A 20,884-nucleotide genomic window follows, 5' to 3' on the forward strand; every position below is an offset into this window, starting at 1 on the left:
TACATTATCATCCACACAGCCATTAGTCACATTTTAAACAATTTATTTAGTTATCCTATCTTTCAGGCTGCTTTTGGCCCTTAAACTAGGCCCTCACTGCTCCAGGCATGGGGCCATGCAGCCTAACAGAACCAAACAGCGCCCAGCAGTCTGTGGCCACAATAGTGATGGCTATAACCGCTTCATCTGCCGCCGCTCCTGTCGGCGTTGTCGTTTTTCATTGTGCTCTGGTGCTGGGGATCCACTGTCTGCTGTGAACCAGGGGCCCAGCACATTTACCCACAAGAGGTAAAGGGCCCGGCCTGGAGCCTAGGACAGAAAAGGCAACTTGAAGCCAGATGCAAAGACTAGCAAAGAATGGGTGGGGTGGGGTTAAGTACTCTTTTCAGATGCCCAACCGTCAGCCCACTTACCAGAAGCCAGAAGGACCAGATGTAGAGGGAGAAGCAGCTGAGCACCTGAACAATGGCTGTCAGCAGGATCACATCTTTAAGGTGCCTGTGGACAGAAGGAAGGCTGCCAAGGATAGCAGACTGGCCCTGGTTCTGCCCCCCTCCACACTGTTCCAGTTGAGAGCAGTTTTGAGTCTTGGGCTGTGTGGGCCCCAGCGCCCCAGCCCTGGGGCCGCTCACCTGGGCTGGCGATGGGGGACACTCACTCTGCCATGCCCTGCTCCATGTTAAGGTCCATGCCACCATCCATTAAGGACCCATCCTCAGAGAAGGCTGCTCGAGCCATCGAACTCATAGAATGGTAACTGGCCCCATATACTGCCAAACTAAAGCCCAGGGCCATCTGCAAAACAAGAAAAAGAGTATCAAAGGCTAGGCACTGACTCCGTGCATTTACTTACTTTCCAGGATGGGGTATGTTGTTTTAATTCTGGCACAGTGGCTGCGCCTTAATCTACTGGTATTTTAGCCAGCAACTGCAACTCTGCAGTTATTGGCCTGCTTCCCTGGGGGGAGTTCTTCTTCCAACAGGCACCAGCTCTGCCACTGCCACTAAAGGTAGTTTTAACTAACTAAATCTCTATCATTCTCAGTAAGACTCAAGATTCAAAGGCCAGAGTAACAACTAGCTAACCTCTCCCAAAGACAGCCTCCTTCAGCTCTGCCAGACAGAAGCCACATCACTCCAAATCCCTCCCTACTCTTTTTGGTGCATCTGTCTCTTCCAGATGACCTCTGATGCTCTATGATTACTTTCTGTCAACTAATTCAGCCTCCTGACCCAGGTTAGTTTTACTTCATTAATACAAATGCAAACTCAGGGTTCACAATGTGATTGAATACCCAACAGGGACTTACCCAGGCCCAAAATGAGGCAGATGAATAGAAGAAGACCAAGGTCACAAGGCAGTATATGGCCTGCAAGCAAACACAGAATCAGGCTGGGGTTGAAAGCTACTCCCAAATTATGGGCTTTCTTCAACTCTGACCAAGAATTGGGCCAGACTAAGAGGAAGAAACCAAGTGGTTAAGGGCTCTGCTTCCTGAGTCACACAACTCTTTTTATGTTTTGTTTTGTTTTTTCGAGACAGGGTTTTCTCTATATTGTTTTGGAGGCTGTCCTAAAACTCACTCTCTAGACCAGGTTGTCCTCGAACTCACAGAGATCCACCTGCCTATGTCTCCCGAGTGCTGGGATCAAAGGCGTGTGACACCAACGCCCAGCTCATGCAACTTTTATACCCATGTCAGTCCAGGAAAAGAAGCCTTAGTATACTGTGAGAACAGTCAAACTCAATGGGATCCGTTACTTTATTTGTTTTTGGTTTTTTCCCCTTTGTCTCTTTATGTTTTGCTTCTAATTCTATTTCATACTTACTCTGTGCTTGGCACCTTTGTTTGTTTGTTTGCTTGTTTTGTTTTTGTGTAGCTTTGGCTGACCTAGAACTTGCTCTGTAAATCAGGCTGGCCTCAAACTCACAGAGATCTGCCTCCCAAAGAGTGCTGGGATTAAAGGTATGTGCTACCACTGACCAGTACTGGACTACTCTTTTAAAAATATTTTAAAATATATTTTATGCACATGAGTGTTTTGCCTGCATTTACATATGCACACCATGTGTCCACATGTGTGCCTGGTATCACAGAGGTCAGAAGAGGGCACTGGATCCCCTGGAGCAGATGGCTATGAGCTACCATGTGGGTGCTAGGAATGGAACCCAGGATCCCTGCAAGAGAAAAAGTGCTCCTAACCACTCAGCCCCTGGGTACTTGGGGAGACGGAGTGTGCTGGTGGTCAAACCTACTCAAGGGCTCTACCACTGACACACTTTGTGTTCACTTCTCTTCCCTTGAGACTCGAATCTTGCTTTGTTGCTCATGTTATCCTTGGACACTCTGGCCTCAGTCAGTCTTCCAAGCGGACCACTATAGCTGGCTTCCCTCATTCCCCCTACCTATCCCCTCCCCCCCCCTTTTTTTTTTCCTGAGATGGCTTTCTACGTAGACCAAAGCAAACTTCAAATTTGCCATCCTCCTGCCTCAGCCTCCCTAGTGCAGGAATTACAGGCTTGTGATCCCATGCCTGGCTTCTCGTGTCTTTACAACATTCTCTTTTGGAGCTTTGGCTGTCACTTACCGGCACTCCTAATCAGCTAGGTCTGAGGGCAGGGGAGCTATTGAAGAGCAGAGGAAACACGGGCAGGCAACTTACGTTGGCTCCCAGTATGATCCTCAGGTAAAACTTGAGAGTTTCTTTGTTCTCTTCGAATATCTGCTTCTTCCCTCTGGTCCCCACCTTGCCTTTGGGCTGCAGAGGAACGATGAGACGCTGTCAGAGCTGTTCGCCTCGGTCCTCACTCCTCGGACCAGCCTACCTATCTGCACCTCAGCGAGGTCCTCCTCACTCCTCGGACCAGTCTACGAGGTCCTCACCGTGCTTAGTCGAAGCCAGTAATCCCTGAGATGCCTACACTCTACTCCATCCTCCCCCTATGGCCAGGACCCATCTTTACACTCCCCCCATCTATGATCTCCTAATGCTCTCCCTGAAACAGTACAAAGTACGTTAATACATTCTTTGGCTCTCCTGCTAAGGTTCAGCTTTGCGCTGAGGACCTCTCCGGGAGAACTCCAGTAGAACTTAATGGCGTCCCTCTCCAGCCTCTCTCTGGGGGAGTAGTTCAGATCTGGAACTGACAACTGCGCCTCCCACCACCCACACGTAGTTCTGGTATATTCCTGCGCGGCTGCTCTCCCCGCGCCCCACTCGCTCTAGCACACTCCATTGGCTAGGGCCCATCGCAGGCCCGGTGCTTTCTGCCTTCATAGCCTTCCTGTTTTCACTTTCCTAGCACCGGGAAAGCATTGCCGGTGCGGATCCCGCCCTATCCACCCTCCTTACCGCCATGGTGCGATGCAAATACCCAGCCACGGAAACAAGGGCGAGTAGCTGGAACTGCAGTCAGTAGACACCACATCGGCAGCCCATGAACTTCCGGTACAGACCGAAGTCGTCAGGATTCTGAACGGAAGTGGATTCCATTTCCTTCCCAGGCCCCGCCCTAGAGGTGGTGGGACTACGCTTCCCAGAAAGCCTTGCGTGGGGGCGGAGACGGCAGAGATGCGATGGCGGACTCACTGCCCCTGGAGGTGAGAGGAAGCGGTCCTCAGGCCTGGGTCGGGGACAGGCCCCGCCTTCGGGGTCTCGAGCTTTGGGGAAGGGCTGTCTGACAGCTCGCCCGGCACCTCCCGCCAGGCGGAAACGAGCCGCCCGGCGGATCTCAGGACCTGCAAACTCTGGGTAACAGCCTGCTTTGGGGCCACTTCGACACCTTCGGTTGGGATACCATCCTCTCCTTCCCCATTGGCCCCAGAAGATGGCTGCTCTGTCACCTCAGGAGGACAGACTCTCTACCCATCTCCTTTCCTGGAGATGGTCGTTTTCTCCCTCTCTCCCCCTTCCCCCCCAGTTCTAGAAGATGTCCGCTCCACCATCCCTGAAGGGTAATCAATTTTATCCCGGTTGGTCCCTTGGAATGGTCGCTCCATTTCCTCCGCCCCTCCCCCACCGTCCTCGCAGTTGGAAATAGACTGGAGACAGTAGCTGAGGTCTTTAATCTATGACGTGCCTACATCTCATCTAGGCCCCTAGTGATGACTGCCCCTGTATTTTTCACCCAATGGGATGCTTGTTCCATTGGCCCGGGGCAAAACTACTCAGCTCTCGTGGACAAGGAGATACCTTTTTTGGAAAGGCCTCTCTATCCCTTTTGCCCTGGGGGTTGGCAGCCCCCTCTCATTACCCAAGAAAGTCAGGCCACTTTCTCATTCGTCCTGGAATGTACCCTCTCCTTAGCATAAACAGAGTCTGCAATGGCCCCAGGAGTTATCCATTCATCCCTGTAAATCCTATGGGTGACCAGTAGTAGTCCCTTGGGGTGGGTTCATGGGATGACTACTCCACCCTTATCGCTACCTCTTGTAATACTAGAGAGGCTACTCCTTTCCCAGCTTAATGAATTAGGGCCCTCCCCGTGAAGACATGCTTCCCTGTCTCTTTGCTCCCAAGGTTTATCATCCCATTAGCCCAGTCTTCCCTCCTAACCCCTAGGGATGAGGACTTGGTCAGTCCAGTCCCCTCAACACTTCCCTGGTCCTCATCAGTCATTCGCCTCTCAATAATAATCTGTCTCGTCTCCCACCCCTTCCTGAGCAAACCTTGGTGGAAGCAGAGGTAAAGGACTGCTTTAACCCCGTAAATATTGACTGCGTACTGCCTCTGTACTTAGCATCTGAGGAGAGAAGGAGAGATCACAGTGGGCTAGAGAAGTCACTACAGAAGGACTTCCCAGAAAGAGCCCCACATGAGGATTGGTAGGGAGGATGGACTGGAGATGTCCTGGGACCAGCAGGCCCAGCCAGGCATGGAGGCCTGGCAGTGTTGACCCAGGAGTGGGGATTTTGTTCTGAGATTATTGGGGAACCTGGAAGGCTTTCATCAAGGGTAGTGAAACTGGAAACAACGTTTTGGAAAATTAACTCTGTGACTATACAGAATGGATTAACAAGGATGAATGTAGAAACAAGGAGGCAGTAAAGGGAATCTAGGTGTAGGAGTTATTAAGCTGGTGAAGTTGCAATGGTAGAAATATTAATAACAGCATCTGGCAACCACTTATCGGCCATCTAGTCCCTATCAAACTGATCTAGATTTTTTTGTTGTTGTTTTGTTTTTGTTTTTCGAGACAGGGTTTCTCTGTGGCTTTGTGCCACCACCACCCGACTCTAGATTATTTTTAAATGTCTTCATTTTCTATATATAGAAACTGAAGCGTAGAAAAGTCATGTACTTTGGAGTTACTCAACTGGAAAGCAGAAAAGCTAGGGTTTGATGAGTCTGGGTTAGCCTTGCCTAAAACTTCAGCTTTGTGAATAAAGAATGGAAGACAAGGCCAGGCGATGGTATCGAACGCCTTTGATCCCAGCACTCGAGAGGCAGAGGCAGGCAGATCTCTGTGAGTTCACGGCCATCTTGGTTTACAAAGCTACACAAAGAAACCCTGTCTCAAAAAGCAAACAAACAAAAAACCAAAACAACAAGAAAGAATGGAAGACCATGAGTTCAGGTATCACTAGGAACATCAGATTGGGAGTACAGTTGGCAGTAAAGGGTAAAGTTGGACCAAGGGCAAAAAATAGCAGTTTGGGTTGAGATAAAGGTTGAAAACTCTGAGTGTAGGGCCCTGTAGACAAGTGGCATTATGACTAACACTTGGTTAACACAACAATATAAAGTTATTATATTGTTGACTATTCTTGTATAAGTGAAAAGGAAATAAAAAAATTTAACCTGGGGAGTCATGGAGAATCCAGAAATAGGGTGATTACCATGGTAAGGACCTAGAAAACATTGTTGTAGGGCTTGAAGAGGGAAGATTCTAAAAGAAAAGGACAGTTAGTAGGAAATTGTTCCTGTTCTCCTAACTGACCCCCTTCTCTGTCCCAGATAGAGCCACAACCTGTCCACCTTTAGCCTCCTAGAGCATAGTTGGAGGGAAGAGTAGAGTCTCCCAAACTTGCTGTGTTGTCCTACCTTCACAGCTAACTGAGAAGACAAGCTGACACTAGAAAAGATGGGGAAAGACCAAGGTATCATGGCTCACACTCACAATTCTATCACATGAGATATAATTCTACTAAGGCAAGAGAATGGCTGTGCCCCAGGTGTAAGCCAGTCTGAATACATTGTGAGTTTCAGGATAGCCTAGGATACATAGTGAAACCTGTTTAAATGAAAAGAAAAGAAAAAGAGTAGCATTTGACTTATGTTCCAGATCTATGGAAAATGCTGTTTTGTAACCTCTTATAAGAACCTGTTTAGTCACTGCAGTTGCCATTTCACAGACAAAAACAAGGTTCAAGGACGTCAGCTGGTCAAGTGGAAATGTGGACTAAGTTTGTCTGGCCCCGGTGTCCAGGCTGTTTCTACCAACCTGGTGGTGAATTTTGGTTCTTCTTACTTGGTACAAGCCTGAACTCAGAAGTGGCTCATATTAGGTTCATTCTCAGGAGATATGCCTGGAGGCTGATGAAGGGAAGTCAATATTACATGAAGCTTTGGATCCAAGATGGACTAGAAGCCAGTGCTCAGATACCCTCAGACCCAGAGGGGTAGGTTCTAAAGGCCTTCTGGTTCTAATAGCCCTCAAATACCTTATCTTTTTCCCTCAGATGCTCACATATATCCTGAGTTTCCTACCTCTGTCAGATCAGAAAGAGGCCTCCCTCGTAAATCGGGCTTGGCACTGTGCAGCCCAGAATGCCCTTCGGGAGGTAAGGTACCCACCTCACTTGGTTCACTCTGAGTTGTCCTTCCCTTGTACTTGCTCGTGACCCTCTTGTACATTATCCATCCACCCACCCACCCACCCATCCATCCATCCACCTATCCACCCATCCATCCATCTATCCATCCACCCATCCACCCATCCATCTATACTCATGCATTAATACATACTAGTCTTGGGGTGCAGAGCATGGGGTGTTTAGGTGAATAAAACCTAGTCCCTCTAAGGAACACATTGTCCAAAGAAGGAAAAAGACAGCATGAATGAGTGTGACACTGTGTGTTCAGTAACGTAGCACTCCAATGAAAAGGTGAAACACAGATAAGGGCACCCAAATGAGATTATCCAGTAGCACCAGGGAAGGTCTGAGAGTAGGATGAGAATACATGTTTCTCTTCTAGAGCTGGCATCAAGGTGTCTGGGTTCTGAAAACAGTTGCACAAACTGGAAATAACTGGTTTGACTTTTATGTGGGGGATATGGTAGGAGAGGAGACTAGAACATGGCCAAGATTGCAAGGTGACAGATGTGCTGGATAGCAGAGCTTGATTGTTCTTCTAGTTACTATTGTGGGGGCCTTTAAGACATGTGAAGGCAGGCCTGGTGAGATAGCTTAGAGGTTAAGAGCACTGACTGCTTTTCCAGAGGTCCTGAGTTCAATTCCCACCAACCACATGGTGGCTCACAACCATCTATAATGAAATCTGGTGTCCTCTTCTGGCATGTAGGTATATGTGCAGGTAAAATATTGTATACATTTTTTTTAAAAAGAAAAAAATGTGAATGCAGACAAGGGACAGTGTAATGTGTGTCTTCGAACTCCACACTGGACTAGAGGGTGAGACTGAGTAGGGGAAGGCTGGAAGAGCCAGGAAGGGAATGCAGAACGTCTGTACTATTTGAAAGGCAAGCAATGACCTTGTGTTAATACTGATTTAATTATCAGTGAGATTCAATTTTTTCCCCATTAGCTATCTTGTTCTCTAGCCACTTAACTGGCAGGGTCTTAGTAATTTGCTTGCCCATTTTTATGAACTTATATTTGTTAAAATATATATGATATGTTTGCTCTTTCATTTTATTTGTAGATAGTTGTTGTTTTGTTTATGAGATATAGAAATTAAACTTCTGTGTTGTTGATTATTGTCTTTTTCTTTCTTCCATGGTTTTTTAAAGATCCCTTGCCCTCCAGAGATTTCATCAATGCATACTAATTTTTATTCTTTTAAAAAATATAACTGATTTCTAGAGTAGTAATTGACTCAACAAAAATAAATTATTTCTGTTTTGTGGCTTTAATTTTGATTTGTTTTCTTTCTTTTAGTTTAATTTGTCTTTCTTTTTTTTGGGGGGACAGGGTCTTACAATGTAGCCCAGGTTAGCCATGAGCCACCAACCTCAGCCTTCTAAGTGCTTAGATTACAGGCATGAGCCACCATACCCAGATTGGCTTTAACTTTTATTGGTGGGAATTGTGTTTTTTTTTTTTTTTTTTTTTTTTTTTTTTTGGTTTTTCGAGACAGGGTTTCTCTGTGGCTTTGGAGGCTGTCCTGGAACTCACTTTGTAGACCAGGCTGGTCTCGAACTCACAGAGATCGGGAATTGTGTTTTCTTCATGAAACTTAATTTGGTTTTCAAATTGCTCCTACATCATTTTCTATCTGATCTTCCCTGTTAGGTTGGAAACCTCTTCTGTTACTTATCACATGTATATGTGTAAGTAGAGCCTGTTGTTGGATTATCTATCTGGTGTCAAGAGGAATTTTATTTTGGGCTTGTTGAAAAATTTAGAGTGTGAGATATCCAAATGACAAGACTCAGTTGATAATTGAATATCTATGTGAGAAATTCAAGTGGAAGGTATGAGTAATAAATATAGACTCAGGTATAATTAAAGAATGAGTAGGGGAGTTACTGAATGAGTAACTCAGTGGTAGGGTATTTCACTGGAAGGTACAATGCCCTAGGTTTGATTCCCAGAACTGGAAAAAAAGTGGATGGAAATAAAGCCCCAAATCTGAGTACCTCCACCCCAGGGAAAAGTGTAACAAACAGAGGAACAGCAGACCAAGACTGAAGAGCATTTAAAACAGCAAGTGGGTGACTAAATGATGTAAAATCCCATAGAGACTGACAATAAAGAGCAGTGTTCGTAATATATGCTATCCTGTTGAATGTGATGATGGCACATGCCTGTAATTCCATGCCTGACTGGGATATATCAAGGAAATGGAGTCGAAGAGTCATTGTGGGTGTTAAGAGTGAGGAGGCTAAGCGGATTCGGGTATGTGGATTCCGAATTGGACATTTTGTATCAGGGTTTCTATTCTAGAGCGGTCCATGAAGCAATTGACCTCTAATGTCTGGTTGAGGTAAACAATATGGGTCAGAAAGTAGTTAGAGTTCAACCTAGGCAAGATTCTGTTTCATAAACAACACAAAGAAGAGAAGATAGGACTATAGAGAGAATTCAGTAGAGTAGGTAAAAGTGCTTGCTGTGAGAAAATCCCTAGCACCTACACAACCCTGTCCTGTAACCCCAGTGCTGTGACAGGCAGAGACAAGAGAGCCAGCTGATGGGGTTTGTTGGCTGCCAGCCTAACTCCAGGTTCAGTAAGAAACTCTGCCTCAGGGGAATACGACAGAGAATGATAGAGCAGGACATTAATGTCCTCTTCTGGCTTCCACATGCATGCATCCTTACTCCACACTCAATACACCACATATTTATTCATATACCAAAGAAAGAGAAAGGAAGATCTGCTGTCCCATAGGATGAAGGGCAGTGTGACAGAGAGCACATGAAGAGGAAAACGAGGGCACGTGTGTATGTGGTGTAGGTAGAGCAAGGCGGGGAGAACCTGGTAACTCCAGAGAGGCCAGTGAGAAACAGCCTGAAAGGCAAGAGAGCCGGGGCATAATGGAAGGAATAACAAGGTTAATGGCTACAGCTTTTCCCTGGCAGACGGCATGGTAAAGAGGAAGCTCCTACATGGTAGTGACTTGCTGGAGGGGAGCTATGACCAGGAATGAGTGATTGTGGCAGGAAGGAGTAAACAGATGAGGTAGAGAGGAACTAAATGGCCTGACATCATCTCCTCATACTTCTCAGGGAAAAACTAGGAAGAGAGAATTGATAGAGATGATAAGAGGTGCTATAGCACTTAGGAGACCGAGGCAGGAGGAATGCTGTCTGTGATCACAAGACTACCTTGGGCTACATAGTGAATTCAAGACCAGCTTTAACTGCATAGTCAGACCCTTTCCCCCAGAAAAACAAAACCGAAAACTGTTGTTTATGGCCTCTGAGGAAGGACCAATAGAAAGACAAAAACTTGCCGGGCAGTGGTGGTATACTTCTTTAATCCCAGCCCTCGGGAGGCAGAGGCAGGTGGATCTCTGTGAGTTCAAGGCCAGCCTGGTCTACAGAGTAAGTTCCAGGACAGGCTCCAAAGCACAGAGAAACCCTTGAAAATAACGAAGAAAGAGAGAAAGAGAGGGAGGGCGGGAGAGAGGGAGGGAGGGAGAGAGAGGGGGAGGGAGGGAGGGAGGGAGGGAGGGAAGGAAGGAAGGAGGGAGAAAAGACAGACAAAAACAGGATTCCCATGAGATGCATAAATCAGAAGAAAGGACTTTCAGAACCAAAAGACCAGGTGTCAGAGGTAGGGCATTACCAGGAGCCAGCTACCAAACAGGTACTTCCCAGCTGAGGTACTTCCCAGCTGATGGCTTTGGCTGCTTTTTGAAGCAGGACAGGTTTGTGCTCCTCTCTCTCTCTCTCTCTCTCTCTCTCTCTCTCTCTCTCTCTCTCTCTCTCTCTCTCTCTCTCTCTCTCACACACACACAATTTATTTATTTGTTTGTTTATTGTATATGCAGTGTTCTTTTGCCAGATCTGATTATACATGGTTGTGAGCCACCATGTGGTTACTGCTCAGGACCTCTGTTAGAGCAGCCAGTGCTCTTAACCTCTGAGTCATTTCTCCAGCCCAAAGAGAAGGCTGTTTCTAAGAAGGCTAGGTGCAGAGAAGCTTTTGCAGCCGGCTCAGAGAACAGGAGAAAGTGGTGAGCTAGGCAAAGCTATAGGAACACAGGCATCTAGGGTCCTACCCCTGCTTCACCATTATTATACCCCAGAGAACAATCTACAGAGTCTGTCCTCCAGGGCTCAGGTTAGGCAGATGGAGCAGCAGGCAGTGGCACCAGCCACTGATACTGTAAAAGGCGGTAGTCAGCTACAGCAAAGCTGGAACTCGATCTTCCCAAGCCAGGCTAGGAGACCTGGACTATGTGACTTCTGATTCCTCCTGCCCTTCCCATTTTGTTCACATATCCTAGCGTATCCCAAATAATGAAGCAGGGAAAGAAGGCAGAGCCCCCACATGCTCCCAAGTTCTGCCCAGTGCCCTGGAAGTCCTGGGTGGCCACCAGTGAATTCTGGAGATTCTTTCCACTGCTGCCCTCCTGTCCAAAGCATTTAACTCTCGCTAGAGGCCAGAACCTCTGAGCGCCAGAGTTGTATTTCACTGCAGTTTCCTGAAAGGAAAACAAATGTCTTAGCTTTTGGATCCCTGTGCTAAGCAGAGGAAAGCATGTCTGTGCACATGCCTGTTGTCTCACTATGAGGCTTCACTAGGTACTGAAAAGCCCTGACCTCCCACAGCCAAGGAGGCAATTGTCGTTTTTAGAAATGGGTACTTAAAGTGACTGCAGTTGCTCATAAGATGCCAACATGGGGAAAGGAGGCCAAGGACTTCCTTGGTAAGCTAGAGCAGGCATCCTTCTAGTCCTCCCTCGAACCTCCAAAAGCAGTGTCTTAGGGCCTGGAAAAGGCCGAAGTCCAGGACCCAGGAGCCCTACATGCACCTGCCCCTCAAAGAAGTAAATACTCATTTTTTTACATTAAAAAATAAATGTAAAAGACTGTTCTGGCCCCTGCAATTCCATCCAGCTGACTTCGGAGCCGGTTGACCATTGTGTAAAGGGTTCAAGGCTGCCTGGCATGGCTAACAATAACAATGGGTCAGGGGTCACTTGGGATATGCCTCAGTTGACTACTTACCTAGCCTGTCCTCAGCCTTGGCCTTGATTCCCAGTATTACATAAAATCAATAGTAGTAATGCATGCCTGTAATCCCAGCACTTGGGAGGTGGAAGCTAATCATAAATTCAAGGTCATCTCCTGCTACATAGCAACTTCAGGGACAGCCTGAGCTATGTGAGACCTTGTCTCAAACAAACAGTGGGGGCCAGGTATGGTCTCCAGTCGCTCTGCCCTGGCTGCTGGAAATCCTCTGGTTTAGACCCTGCCTATTTGTCTTGTGGCTGCCAACTGTGGGCTGCACTCTAGGGTAATTGCCAGCGCCGTCTCTTAGCTGTTTGTCTACGTTGCTCACAGAGAGGTAGTGGGAAATGGGAGAACATTCCTGGCTGCTCAAGCTCCCAGGAAGAGAAGGAAGCTAAGCTCCTTTGTGCTTGTAGCTGTTAGCACAGAGACTCTGTGGCTCTTAGGCTCCTAAGCTACTTGTGTGGTGGGGGCGGGCATTGCCTGGGCAACTGAGCTGCTCATAGCTCCTCCAGCTCTAGTTTATTCAGTTTTAGACTCATCCACATGCTGGGCAGGGCTTCTCCGTGGCTGGAGACTGCTTTCACTTTTCTTTCTACAGCCTTCCCTCCCAGATCTTTTGATTTCTTTCCCCATCCCCCAGCTCTCCTTAAATCTGAGAGAGGAATCTAGGCCCTTGGGAGTCTCCACTACCCTATAACAAGGGGATCTGAAGGGGACCTGAGGTGTGTGCTCAGGAAACAACCACAGTCTAGAAGTGGGATCAGGAAAAGGGATTGCAGGGATTCCTGGGAGACACACAAGATGGTCCCCCCCCCTTTTTTTTCATTATTTATTTATTTATTTTATTGAGACAGGGTTTTATGTAGCCCAGCCTGGTCTCAAACTTGCTATGTAACCAAAAATGACCTAGAACTCCTGGTCCTCCTGCTTCTACCCCTCAAATACTGGTTCTGTGATAATGGGTGTTGAACTAGGACTTTGTGCTCTACCGATTGGCTACATTCTCAGCTCACCAGTTCTTGCCTCTTACCTATCCTCCTTCCCACCACGACAGTCATGGTGGCTGTTTCTGCTGAGGAAGAAGCCAGCTGTTTCCCCCATGCGTGGGATGGGTTATATGTTGGCTGGGAGGAGAGTGCTGCTAAGATTTTGCAGGATTGCCTGCCTTGTGCTGCCTTTTTCCTGTCCCGTGGGTGCTGTTCTGAGGGAAACAAACAGAACAGTGGTGTTTTTGTTGTTGCTGACAAAGGTAAATGTTTTCCAGAACTCAGCTTTCCTGCATCAGAACCATGTTGATTGTAAAACTCCAGTCTTCTTAAAGAACCACTTTCCAGGGCTGGAGAGATGGCTCAGAGGTTAGGAGCACTGGCTGCTCTTCCAGAGGTCCTGAGTTCAACTCCCACCAACCACAAGGTGGCTCACAACCATCAATAGTGACATCTGGTGCCTTCTTCTGGCGTGCAGGCAGAACGCTATGCATAATAAATAAATCTTAAAAAAAAAAAGAACCACTTTCCTGCTACCTAGGCAACAGGTAGGGAAATTGGACTAGTTTTTTTTTTCCTGAAGATTTAACTTGGCTTCACACGTGCTAGATAAGCACTCTGCTACTGAACTGCATCCTAATCTAGAGGATAGGATTTTGGAAGTCCAGCTGCCCTCTTTCCCGGTACAGATCTATTCCATACAGATTGTACTGACTTGCCCTTAACTCCTTTTGGCATGAGATCAAGAAAGGTTCTATGAAAATATTTCCCTTAGTTGGGTTCTCCCAAACTGCTGTCTACACCATTGCCACATCTTAAACCTGACCTTGGCTCCTGGGTTGCACCCCTACTCCAACCTTGAACTGCTTATTTTCTCCCAAGCAAGTTCAGCTTAACTACCTTGGCTTCTCTGGGATTTATATTAGGTTTTGCCACCTACAGAGATGTGATACAGGTGTTCTAGGCAGCCCTACATGGAACACACACACACACACACACACACACACACGCGCGCGTGCGCGCGCATATATGCACCTCTGCGTACACACGCATATATGCACCTCTGCGCACACAACCATTTTTGCAAATATTCATGGGCTTGAGGTACTCAGGCTACCAGGTGACTAGGCCTAGGTGTTTATTTCAGACCTCTGGTACCCGGATCACAAGAAGCTGAGTACACCTGTTTCACTTGTACCTTCCAGTCCTTGCAGTGCTGGTTATATTCTCCTAGGAAGTTAGAGCCACTGGCTGCTTAGCTGATGCCAAGATCCTGGCTTGATCCATAGATCTCAAGATCTGAGACTGCAAAAGATGGTGATCCAGCATTCTTTGTCCTCCCGTTCCACGAGGGCATCAATGGGTGTCCTATATGTAGGTCACAGCCCTCCTATGTTCAGTTTGCTAACTCCCCACTGTATCCGTGCCCCTCTGTGGGCATCTAGTATGCCCTTCACTGACCTTCCTGCTGGCCCAATGGTCATTTCCTTCCAGATTCCAGCGTGATTTGTCTTCCTGCTTCCCACTGTGTTTCTCTTCCCAGCTCCCACTTCCGGCCTACATCCTTCTTAGCTACACATGACACACACGCCAGGGATGGGTGCTCATTGTAGAATGGCCTTTCTTGACTGTCTTCAGACTCAGAAATCTAACCTCAGCCCTGCTGCTACCCTATAGACAAATGTGCGGTACAACATTCCTGTGTCCTCTGCCTCACTCTCGGCTATCAAGAACTTGGGCCTCAGGGGCATTTCATGCATCAGCTTGACCAATCTGGATGGCTCACCAGCTTCGCACCAGGTACTGCAGTCTGTTGCCTACCACTTAGGCCCACACCTGGAAAGTTTATGCCTGGGTGGGGGCAGCCCCACAGAGGCATCCTTCTTGGCCCTGATCCTGGAATGCCCAGTCCTGCGCACCCTTGATCTCAGCGGCTGCAACAGTCTCTTTACGTCAGGCACTCTGCTGGCTCAGCCTGAGACAGCACAGTGTGTCCGCAAGGCATTGAGTGGCCTTCGTGATCTTAACCTGGCTGGCCTGCGTGATCTGACTGACCTCAGCTTCAACCACCTCAGCGGTTGTTTTCCCAGTCTGGAGCGCCTCTCCTTGGCCTACTGCCATCTTACCTTTGAGTTAGGCCCAACCTGGGGCTCCATTAGCCCCCAGGTTTCCTCTCCCTCCCAGCTTTCCTTTCACAACTTGCTACAGTTCGTCAAAGAGCGAGCTGGTAGGCTGCGTGCCCTGGACCTCAGTGGTACTGGCTTGCCACCTGAGGCCCTACAAGCCCTGGGCCAAGTGACTGGACTGCAGCTGGAGGAGCTGAGCTTGCACAGCTGTAGAGACCTCTCCTCAGAGGCTGTGGCCTCCCTGTGCCACCAGCAGCCTGGCCTTACTTCCCTGGACCTCAGTGGCTGCTCAGAACTAACTGACAGGGCACTCTTGGCTGTGAGCCGAGGCCTACGACACCTGCGGCACTTGAGTCTGAGGAAACTGCAGCGACTTACTGATGCAGGTTGTGCAGCCCTGGGGTCCCTGCGTGAATTGCAGAGCCTGGACATGGCTGAGTGCTGTTTGGTGAGCGGTCGGGAGCTGGCCCAGATCCTAGGCTCAGTTCGCAGAGCTCCACCTGCACTGACTTCCCTCAGGCTGGCTTACTGCTCTTCACTGAAGGTGAGTTACTTTCCCTCCCTTCCTGTCCAGGACACCTGGCGGAGCTGGGCCTATGGCTTCAGGGAGGGCCCAATCATGTTTGTGTCCCAGGATTTGTAGTTAGAAATGAATTTGTAGTAACAGCAGCTTAGATAATACGGTGGCACATGCCTCTGCTGTCCTCACTGGCCTGATTCATGAAGTGTGCTACAGTGTAAGTGAGTTCTGGAAGGAGGAAGCCTAGAGAAAAGGAGTGATAGGAAATGTGACAGAGGGAGTGGTGTGCACACCTTTAATCCCAGCACTTGGGAGGCAGAGACGGGCGGATCTCTGTGGGTTCCAGACCACCTGGTCTACAGAGAGAGATCCAGGACAGCCAGTGCAAAACCAAAAGAAAAACAAAAATGCAAGAAAGAAAACTTGGCAGGCATAGTAGTGCACACCTCTTATCTCAGAGGCAGGCAGATTTCTGAGATCAAGGGAGGGCTACACAGAGAAACCCTGTCTAGAAAAAAGCAAAACAAAACTACTGTATTGCACTGAAGAAGATAGTCAGTAGGCAGAGCCTTGGGGTGGGTCACTTGGGAGCCTGAAGATCACCTCTTGGCTGAAGTCAAGTCTTTCATAGGACTCGGCATTGCCCATATGGGTAGCATTCCTGTCTGAAAATGACAGTTGGTCCCTCTTTGGTGGGGCTATCCCTTTAATCTATTACTATGACAAGAGCATTGCAAACCTAAGACCTATCCCAACTTCACTTCATGGCAAACACTCCTCCCCTAACAACTCCTTGACCACCAGTGTCTCTTAGCTGCTCAAGACAGTCTTCATGTTCTCATGCCTCCACAGCTCCCTCTGAATCTACACCCAAATTGTCTGCTCTGTTTTTAGCTCTACTGCTCCCCAACTTCTCATGGTGGTGGCAGCCCTAACGCCTCAGGTTCAAATCTAGAGGAAGCACATCTAATTGGTTCACCTGGGAGCTCCTGGCCCTGTGGGCTGTGATCAGTGTTGCCTCAGCCATCCTTCCAACAAGGCTGAGAGCACAGGCATAGCAGTTGCCTTGGAAATATCTACCAACATCCTTGCTTGTACCACATGTAGTAGTCTTGGCCTTTGTATCTTTTGGCAACCTCCTCTAGGTCTCCCACCCTCATAGCCTCCCCTGTTGTCTCCAAACCTTCACAACCAACACAGCAACCATGTTGCTCTCATTCAGACCCTTGCTGATGACCCCTGCCAAGCCTGGAGACACACGCTGCTACTCCTTTTCTTTTGTCCTCCTAGGATGCCTCAGTGCTCACCATGATCCCAGCACTGGGCCCAAGCCTCAAAGTGTTAGACTTGTCTTCCTGTGTGGCCCTCACTAACCAGACCATGCAGGCCATCTGTACCTACCTTATTCACCTGTCAGTCCTGCGCCTGGCTTGGTGCAAAGAGCTCCAGGACTGGGGGCTTTTGGGGCTGAAGGATCCAAGTGAGGAGCCTGTGCTAAGTCCCCAGGTATGAGATCCTTGAAATTAGGGAGGGTGAGATGACCTTGACCTCTGGTGCCCTCTGCACTTCCTGAATCTTTAGCAAAACATATGAAGAACCTGAGAAGCAGGGGTTTCTTCCCGCAGCTACACCAAGAGGTGGAAAATCAGGCCCCAGACCCTCAAGAGCCTAACTCTGAGCCACAGGGACCCTCCCTGCTCATGCTTCAGGCCCTGCAGGAGTTGGACCTCACAGCCTGCAACAAGCTGACTGATGCCAGTTTGGCCAAGGTGTGAATAAGCTGAGGACATTGGTGCGGGGGGGGGGCAGGGGCTAGGGGGTTGGGCCAACCCACTTTGTCCTTGGCGTCCCCTTCTCTTTGCTTTCTGATAGAAGCAAGGAAGCTGGAAGGGGCACGGGCTCTGAGTTCCAGTGCCATTTTTATGTCCTGTTCTTGCAGGTGCTCCAGTTCCCTCGACTGAGGCAGTTGTCATTGAGCCTATTGCCAGCACTCACAGATGTGGGCTTGGCAGCTGTGGCTAGGGGCTGTCCCAGCCTGGAGCGCTTGGCATTAAGTCACTGCAGCCACCTCAGTGATGAGGGCTGGGCCCAGGCAGCCAGGTTCTGGCCAAGGCTACAACACCTCAACCTGTCCAGCTGCAGTCAGCTCACAGAGCAGTGAGTGTTTGATGGCATTGCATTGAGCCACAATGCATGGGCTGGGGCTGGGGCTCACACCAGCTCAGGCAGTCATCCCATGGCCTCCTTGCAGAACTCTGGATACCATTGGGCAGACATGCAAGCAGCTTCGAGTGTTGGATGTGGCCATGTGTCCTGGTATCAACATGGCAGCCGTCAGGCACTTCCAAGCACAGCTGCCTCAGGTGACCTGCATCCAGTCTCGCTTCGTGGGAGGGGCTGACCTGACCCTAACACTTTGAGGCCAGGTCAGTAACTATCTCTGAAGCTTCTCTTCCTTGACCAGTGTAGCCCTAGCCCAGGCCTCTGGACCTGAGTTTGCCCCAGTACCTCTGACCTTCCCTACTCTAGAACCTTGTCTAAAACTCAGGATGGATACTTACAGCTCCAGTGTACCCCGAAGATGGCAGCAATATCTTTCCAGCTACACGTTGCTGCCATGGGCCCTGCTCTAAAGGTCAGGCCCAAAGGGGAGCTGGGCCTGGTGCTGAAGGCCATACTCTGCCAGCCTACTGCTCAGACCTAAAGCCTTTGTTCTGCCTGCTCCCGGGGCTTCTTCTAACTCTCCCCAGCTTTAGCTGTCAATCCATCGACTTCATTGTAAACCCAAACAAGATTAAAATTCCAGATTTTGTTTTCTCTAATGTTTTCAGACTAAAGAGGCTCTCCCTCCTCCATCTCAGTTAATGCAAAGAACCTCCCCCACTGACTCAGTTAGGCCCTGGTTTTCTCCACATGGGAGATTTTGGAGGCCTTTCCCAGCACAACCCTTGTGGACATGCCCTGCTGCAAAGGCACTGGCCCTAACCAGACCTGGGAACAACTGTCGACCAGATTCATGTGCTGTCTTGGGGTAGGGTAAGAAAAAAGACAGCATCTCTAGTAGGAGGGTCATAAGTGGTCATGTAGTCCAAACCCCCTGAACAATGCCAGTGACTTCTCACGAGCAGCTCTGACGTAGTCTCTCCAGTCCGTCCTCTGTGTGTCCCCATACTTTATCTGTCCATCAGTTCTGGAAGCAGCTAGCCTGTGCTGAGTACCTGAAGCCACTGTGATTCATGTTGGAACTTAGAAGTGCTCCCAGTCATCAGACTTGATAGGGAGGCAAATAAGCCAGTACGAAGGGACAGCCTGGTATGCAGGAGATGCATGAACAGAGAATTTGCACCTGGGTCAAGGAACCTAGGGCAGCAATGAACTCAGGGGCTGGTTAAGAAAGGCATCAAGGTAGTGAACATGGCAGAAGGGGGCATAGAGGTCAGATGGGCAGACTGGGGCCGGTTCTGGTATGGAGGGCTATTGTAGGCCCCAGTGGGATACAGGGAGGATGCTAGCGTGGCAATAGGAACCCTGAAGACCAAAGGGAAGGACTAAAACATGTCGATGCAGCTTACCAGCTCAATTCAGTACTCAATCATGGTAACCATGGTAATAGAACAGTAGTGAGATATTGAACAATATATGATGTCTTTGTTACTGTTCTTTTTTTTTAAAGATTTATTTATTTATTACATATACACCAGATTGATTTGTAGATGGTTGTCAGCCACCATGTGGTTGCTGGGAATTGAACTCAAGACCTCTGGAAGAGCAGTCAGTGCTCTTAACCTCTGAGCCATCTCTCCAGCCCCCTTTGTTACTGTTCTATTGCTGTGATGTAATGCTATGACCAAGGCACATGTAAAAGAAGGTATTTAATTGGGGGCTTGCTTATAGATACAGATAAGTCTATGACTGTCATGGTGGGAAGAACTTACATCCTGATCCATAGGCAGTAGGCAGAGAGGGGCTTTTGAAACTTGAAAGCCCATTCATTCCCAGTGCACACCTCCTTCAAAAAGGCTATACCTCCTAAGCCTTCCCAATCAGTTCTACTGACTGGAACCAAGCATTCAAATCTATGAGCCTATGGGGGCCATTCTCAATCAGACCACCACAGGGTGTATGCATGAGTATATAACCACAATGTTGGAGTGGCAGCTATTGAAATGACCAGAAGGCGGAAGCTGGGGGGGGGGTTTATTGCCAAGATGGTGGTGGCATGGGCAAGTAACTGACAGTATTGAGAATTGACTGTATTGGGACACTAAGTGCAACTGGGACCCCTACCCTGTTTCCAACTTAAACTCAAAAGTTTGTTCTGAGTGTAGTAGCAAGGCTCTATGTCTAGGTGTGAACACTGAAGATTGGAATTGTAGTTAGGTTGTTTTTTGTTGCTATTGTTTTGTTTTTTGTTTTTGTAGGGTCAAGTATTTTTGTTTTTTTATTTTTTTGTTTTTGTTTTTTGGAGACAGGGTTTCTCTGTATTGTTTTCAAGGCTATACTGGAACTCGATCTGTAGACCAGGCTGGCCTTGAACTCACAGAGATTCACCTGCCTCTGCCTCCCCAGTACTGGGACTAAAGGTGTGTACCACCAACGCCCAACTAGGGTCAAGTGTTTTGTTAGCACTTTCTCCAAAGGAAATAACATTTAATCAATTTTAAGGCACAGCATTGATGAAGAGCATGTTAAACACAGTATTTGAGTAGTAATGAATAGAAATTACTCAAGGTGGTGGTAGCTTTCAGCCTACTCTGTGGGGCCCTGGATTGCCGAATTATCTGTCTTAGGGATTTTTGGAGTTTGTGACTGTTGCCTCCAACTATGTCTCAGCACTTCTGCCCCCAGACTCTGACTTGTCTGTGATCCCCCCTCACATAATTCTCCTGTGCCCATCTACCCCTTGGAGCTAACAGCCTTCTCTTCAGCTTTGCATCTCTCCCTCGTGCCCTTCATCAGAGGTTTCTTTATCCCATGGAGGACAAGGGCAAGGTTGGGAAATGAGGGCAGACTGTTAGGAACCTTCTGAAAGCATGGCTTCTAGACAGACCCCTGTTGCTGATGCCCAGGAAGGTATTCATTTGGGGCAGTACATCCTGCCCTGCTACTTCTCCTGTCAGTTGGCCGATACTACAGTCATTTCTTTGGCTGCTACCTCAGATGACAGGTCATCCCTCTCTTCATGTCCAGAACTGAGGATGCTAAGGACTTATTTCAAGAAGGGCAATAGTCACTACCTGTCTCCACCCAACACCAGCCTTCCAGAGGTAGCTGGCTGTCCAAGTGTGTGGTCTTGCCTGGTGCCCTTACATCATTTACTGTGTTTTTTGTCCATGTTTATCAACAGGCGTAGCCCACAGGTTCAGAGCTCATTTGACACATACC

The 20,884-nt window shown here is 48.3% G+C and overlaps 2 protein-coding genes across 10 annotated transcripts; one reads left to right on the top strand and one right to left on the bottom strand.

Moving 5' to 3' along the window:
• Positions 1-26: 26 nt before the first annotated feature.
• Tmem208 (transmembrane protein 208) lies at positions 27-3,501 on the bottom strand. Of its 2 annotated transcripts, none has more exons than XM_005076277.4 (6): positions 3,355-3,498; positions 2,665-2,760; positions 1,311-1,370; positions 659-795; positions 414-498; positions 27-309 (listed from the first exon to the last, which is right to left on the bottom strand). In XM_005076277.4, the coding sequence occupies exons 1-6, from the start codon at positions 3,358-3,360 to the stop codon at positions 172-174; spliced, it is 522 nt and encodes a 173-aa protein (XP_005076334.1). In that variant the 5' UTR covers positions 3,361-3,498; the 3' UTR covers positions 27-171. The 2 variants fall into 2 exon arrangements, 1 of the variants encoding a protein (XP_005076334.1); XR_005873440.1 differs by having other exon boundaries at positions 220-309; positions 633-795; positions 3,355-3,501.
• Positions 3,501-18,321, top strand: Lrrc29 (leucine rich repeat containing 29). 8 transcript variants are annotated; one of them, XR_005873439.1, is made up of 8 exons: positions 3,501-3,602; positions 6,684-6,785; positions 14,531-15,523; positions 16,790-17,005; positions 17,125-17,268; positions 17,439-17,656; positions 17,725-17,925; positions 18,029-18,321. XR_005873439.1 is itself a non-coding variant. In XM_040736514.1 (8 exons), exons 1-7 carry the CDS (start codon positions 3,579-3,581, stop codon positions 17,917-17,919), a joined length of 1,866 nt encoding a protein of 621 aa, XP_040592448.1. In that variant the 5' UTR covers positions 3,501-3,578; the 3' UTR covers positions 17,920-17,925; positions 18,029-18,321. The 8 variants fall into 8 exon arrangements, 6 of the variants coding, with proteins under 6 accessions (XP_040592448.1, XP_012973389.1, XP_012973391.1 ...); XR_001196846.3 differs by having other exon boundaries at positions 18,063-18,321; XM_040736514.1 differs by having other exon boundaries at positions 17,751-17,925.
• Positions 18,322-20,884: the final 2,563 nt, after the last annotated feature.

The sequence above is a fragment of the Mesocricetus auratus genome, unplaced genomic scaffold (assembly GCF_017639785.1).
Source record: "Mesocricetus auratus isolate SY011 unplaced genomic scaffold, BCM_Maur_2.0 Super-Scaffold_100062, whole genome shotgun sequence".
NCBI classification, from domain to species: Eukaryota; Metazoa; Chordata; class Mammalia; order Rodentia; family Cricetidae; genus Mesocricetus; species Mesocricetus auratus.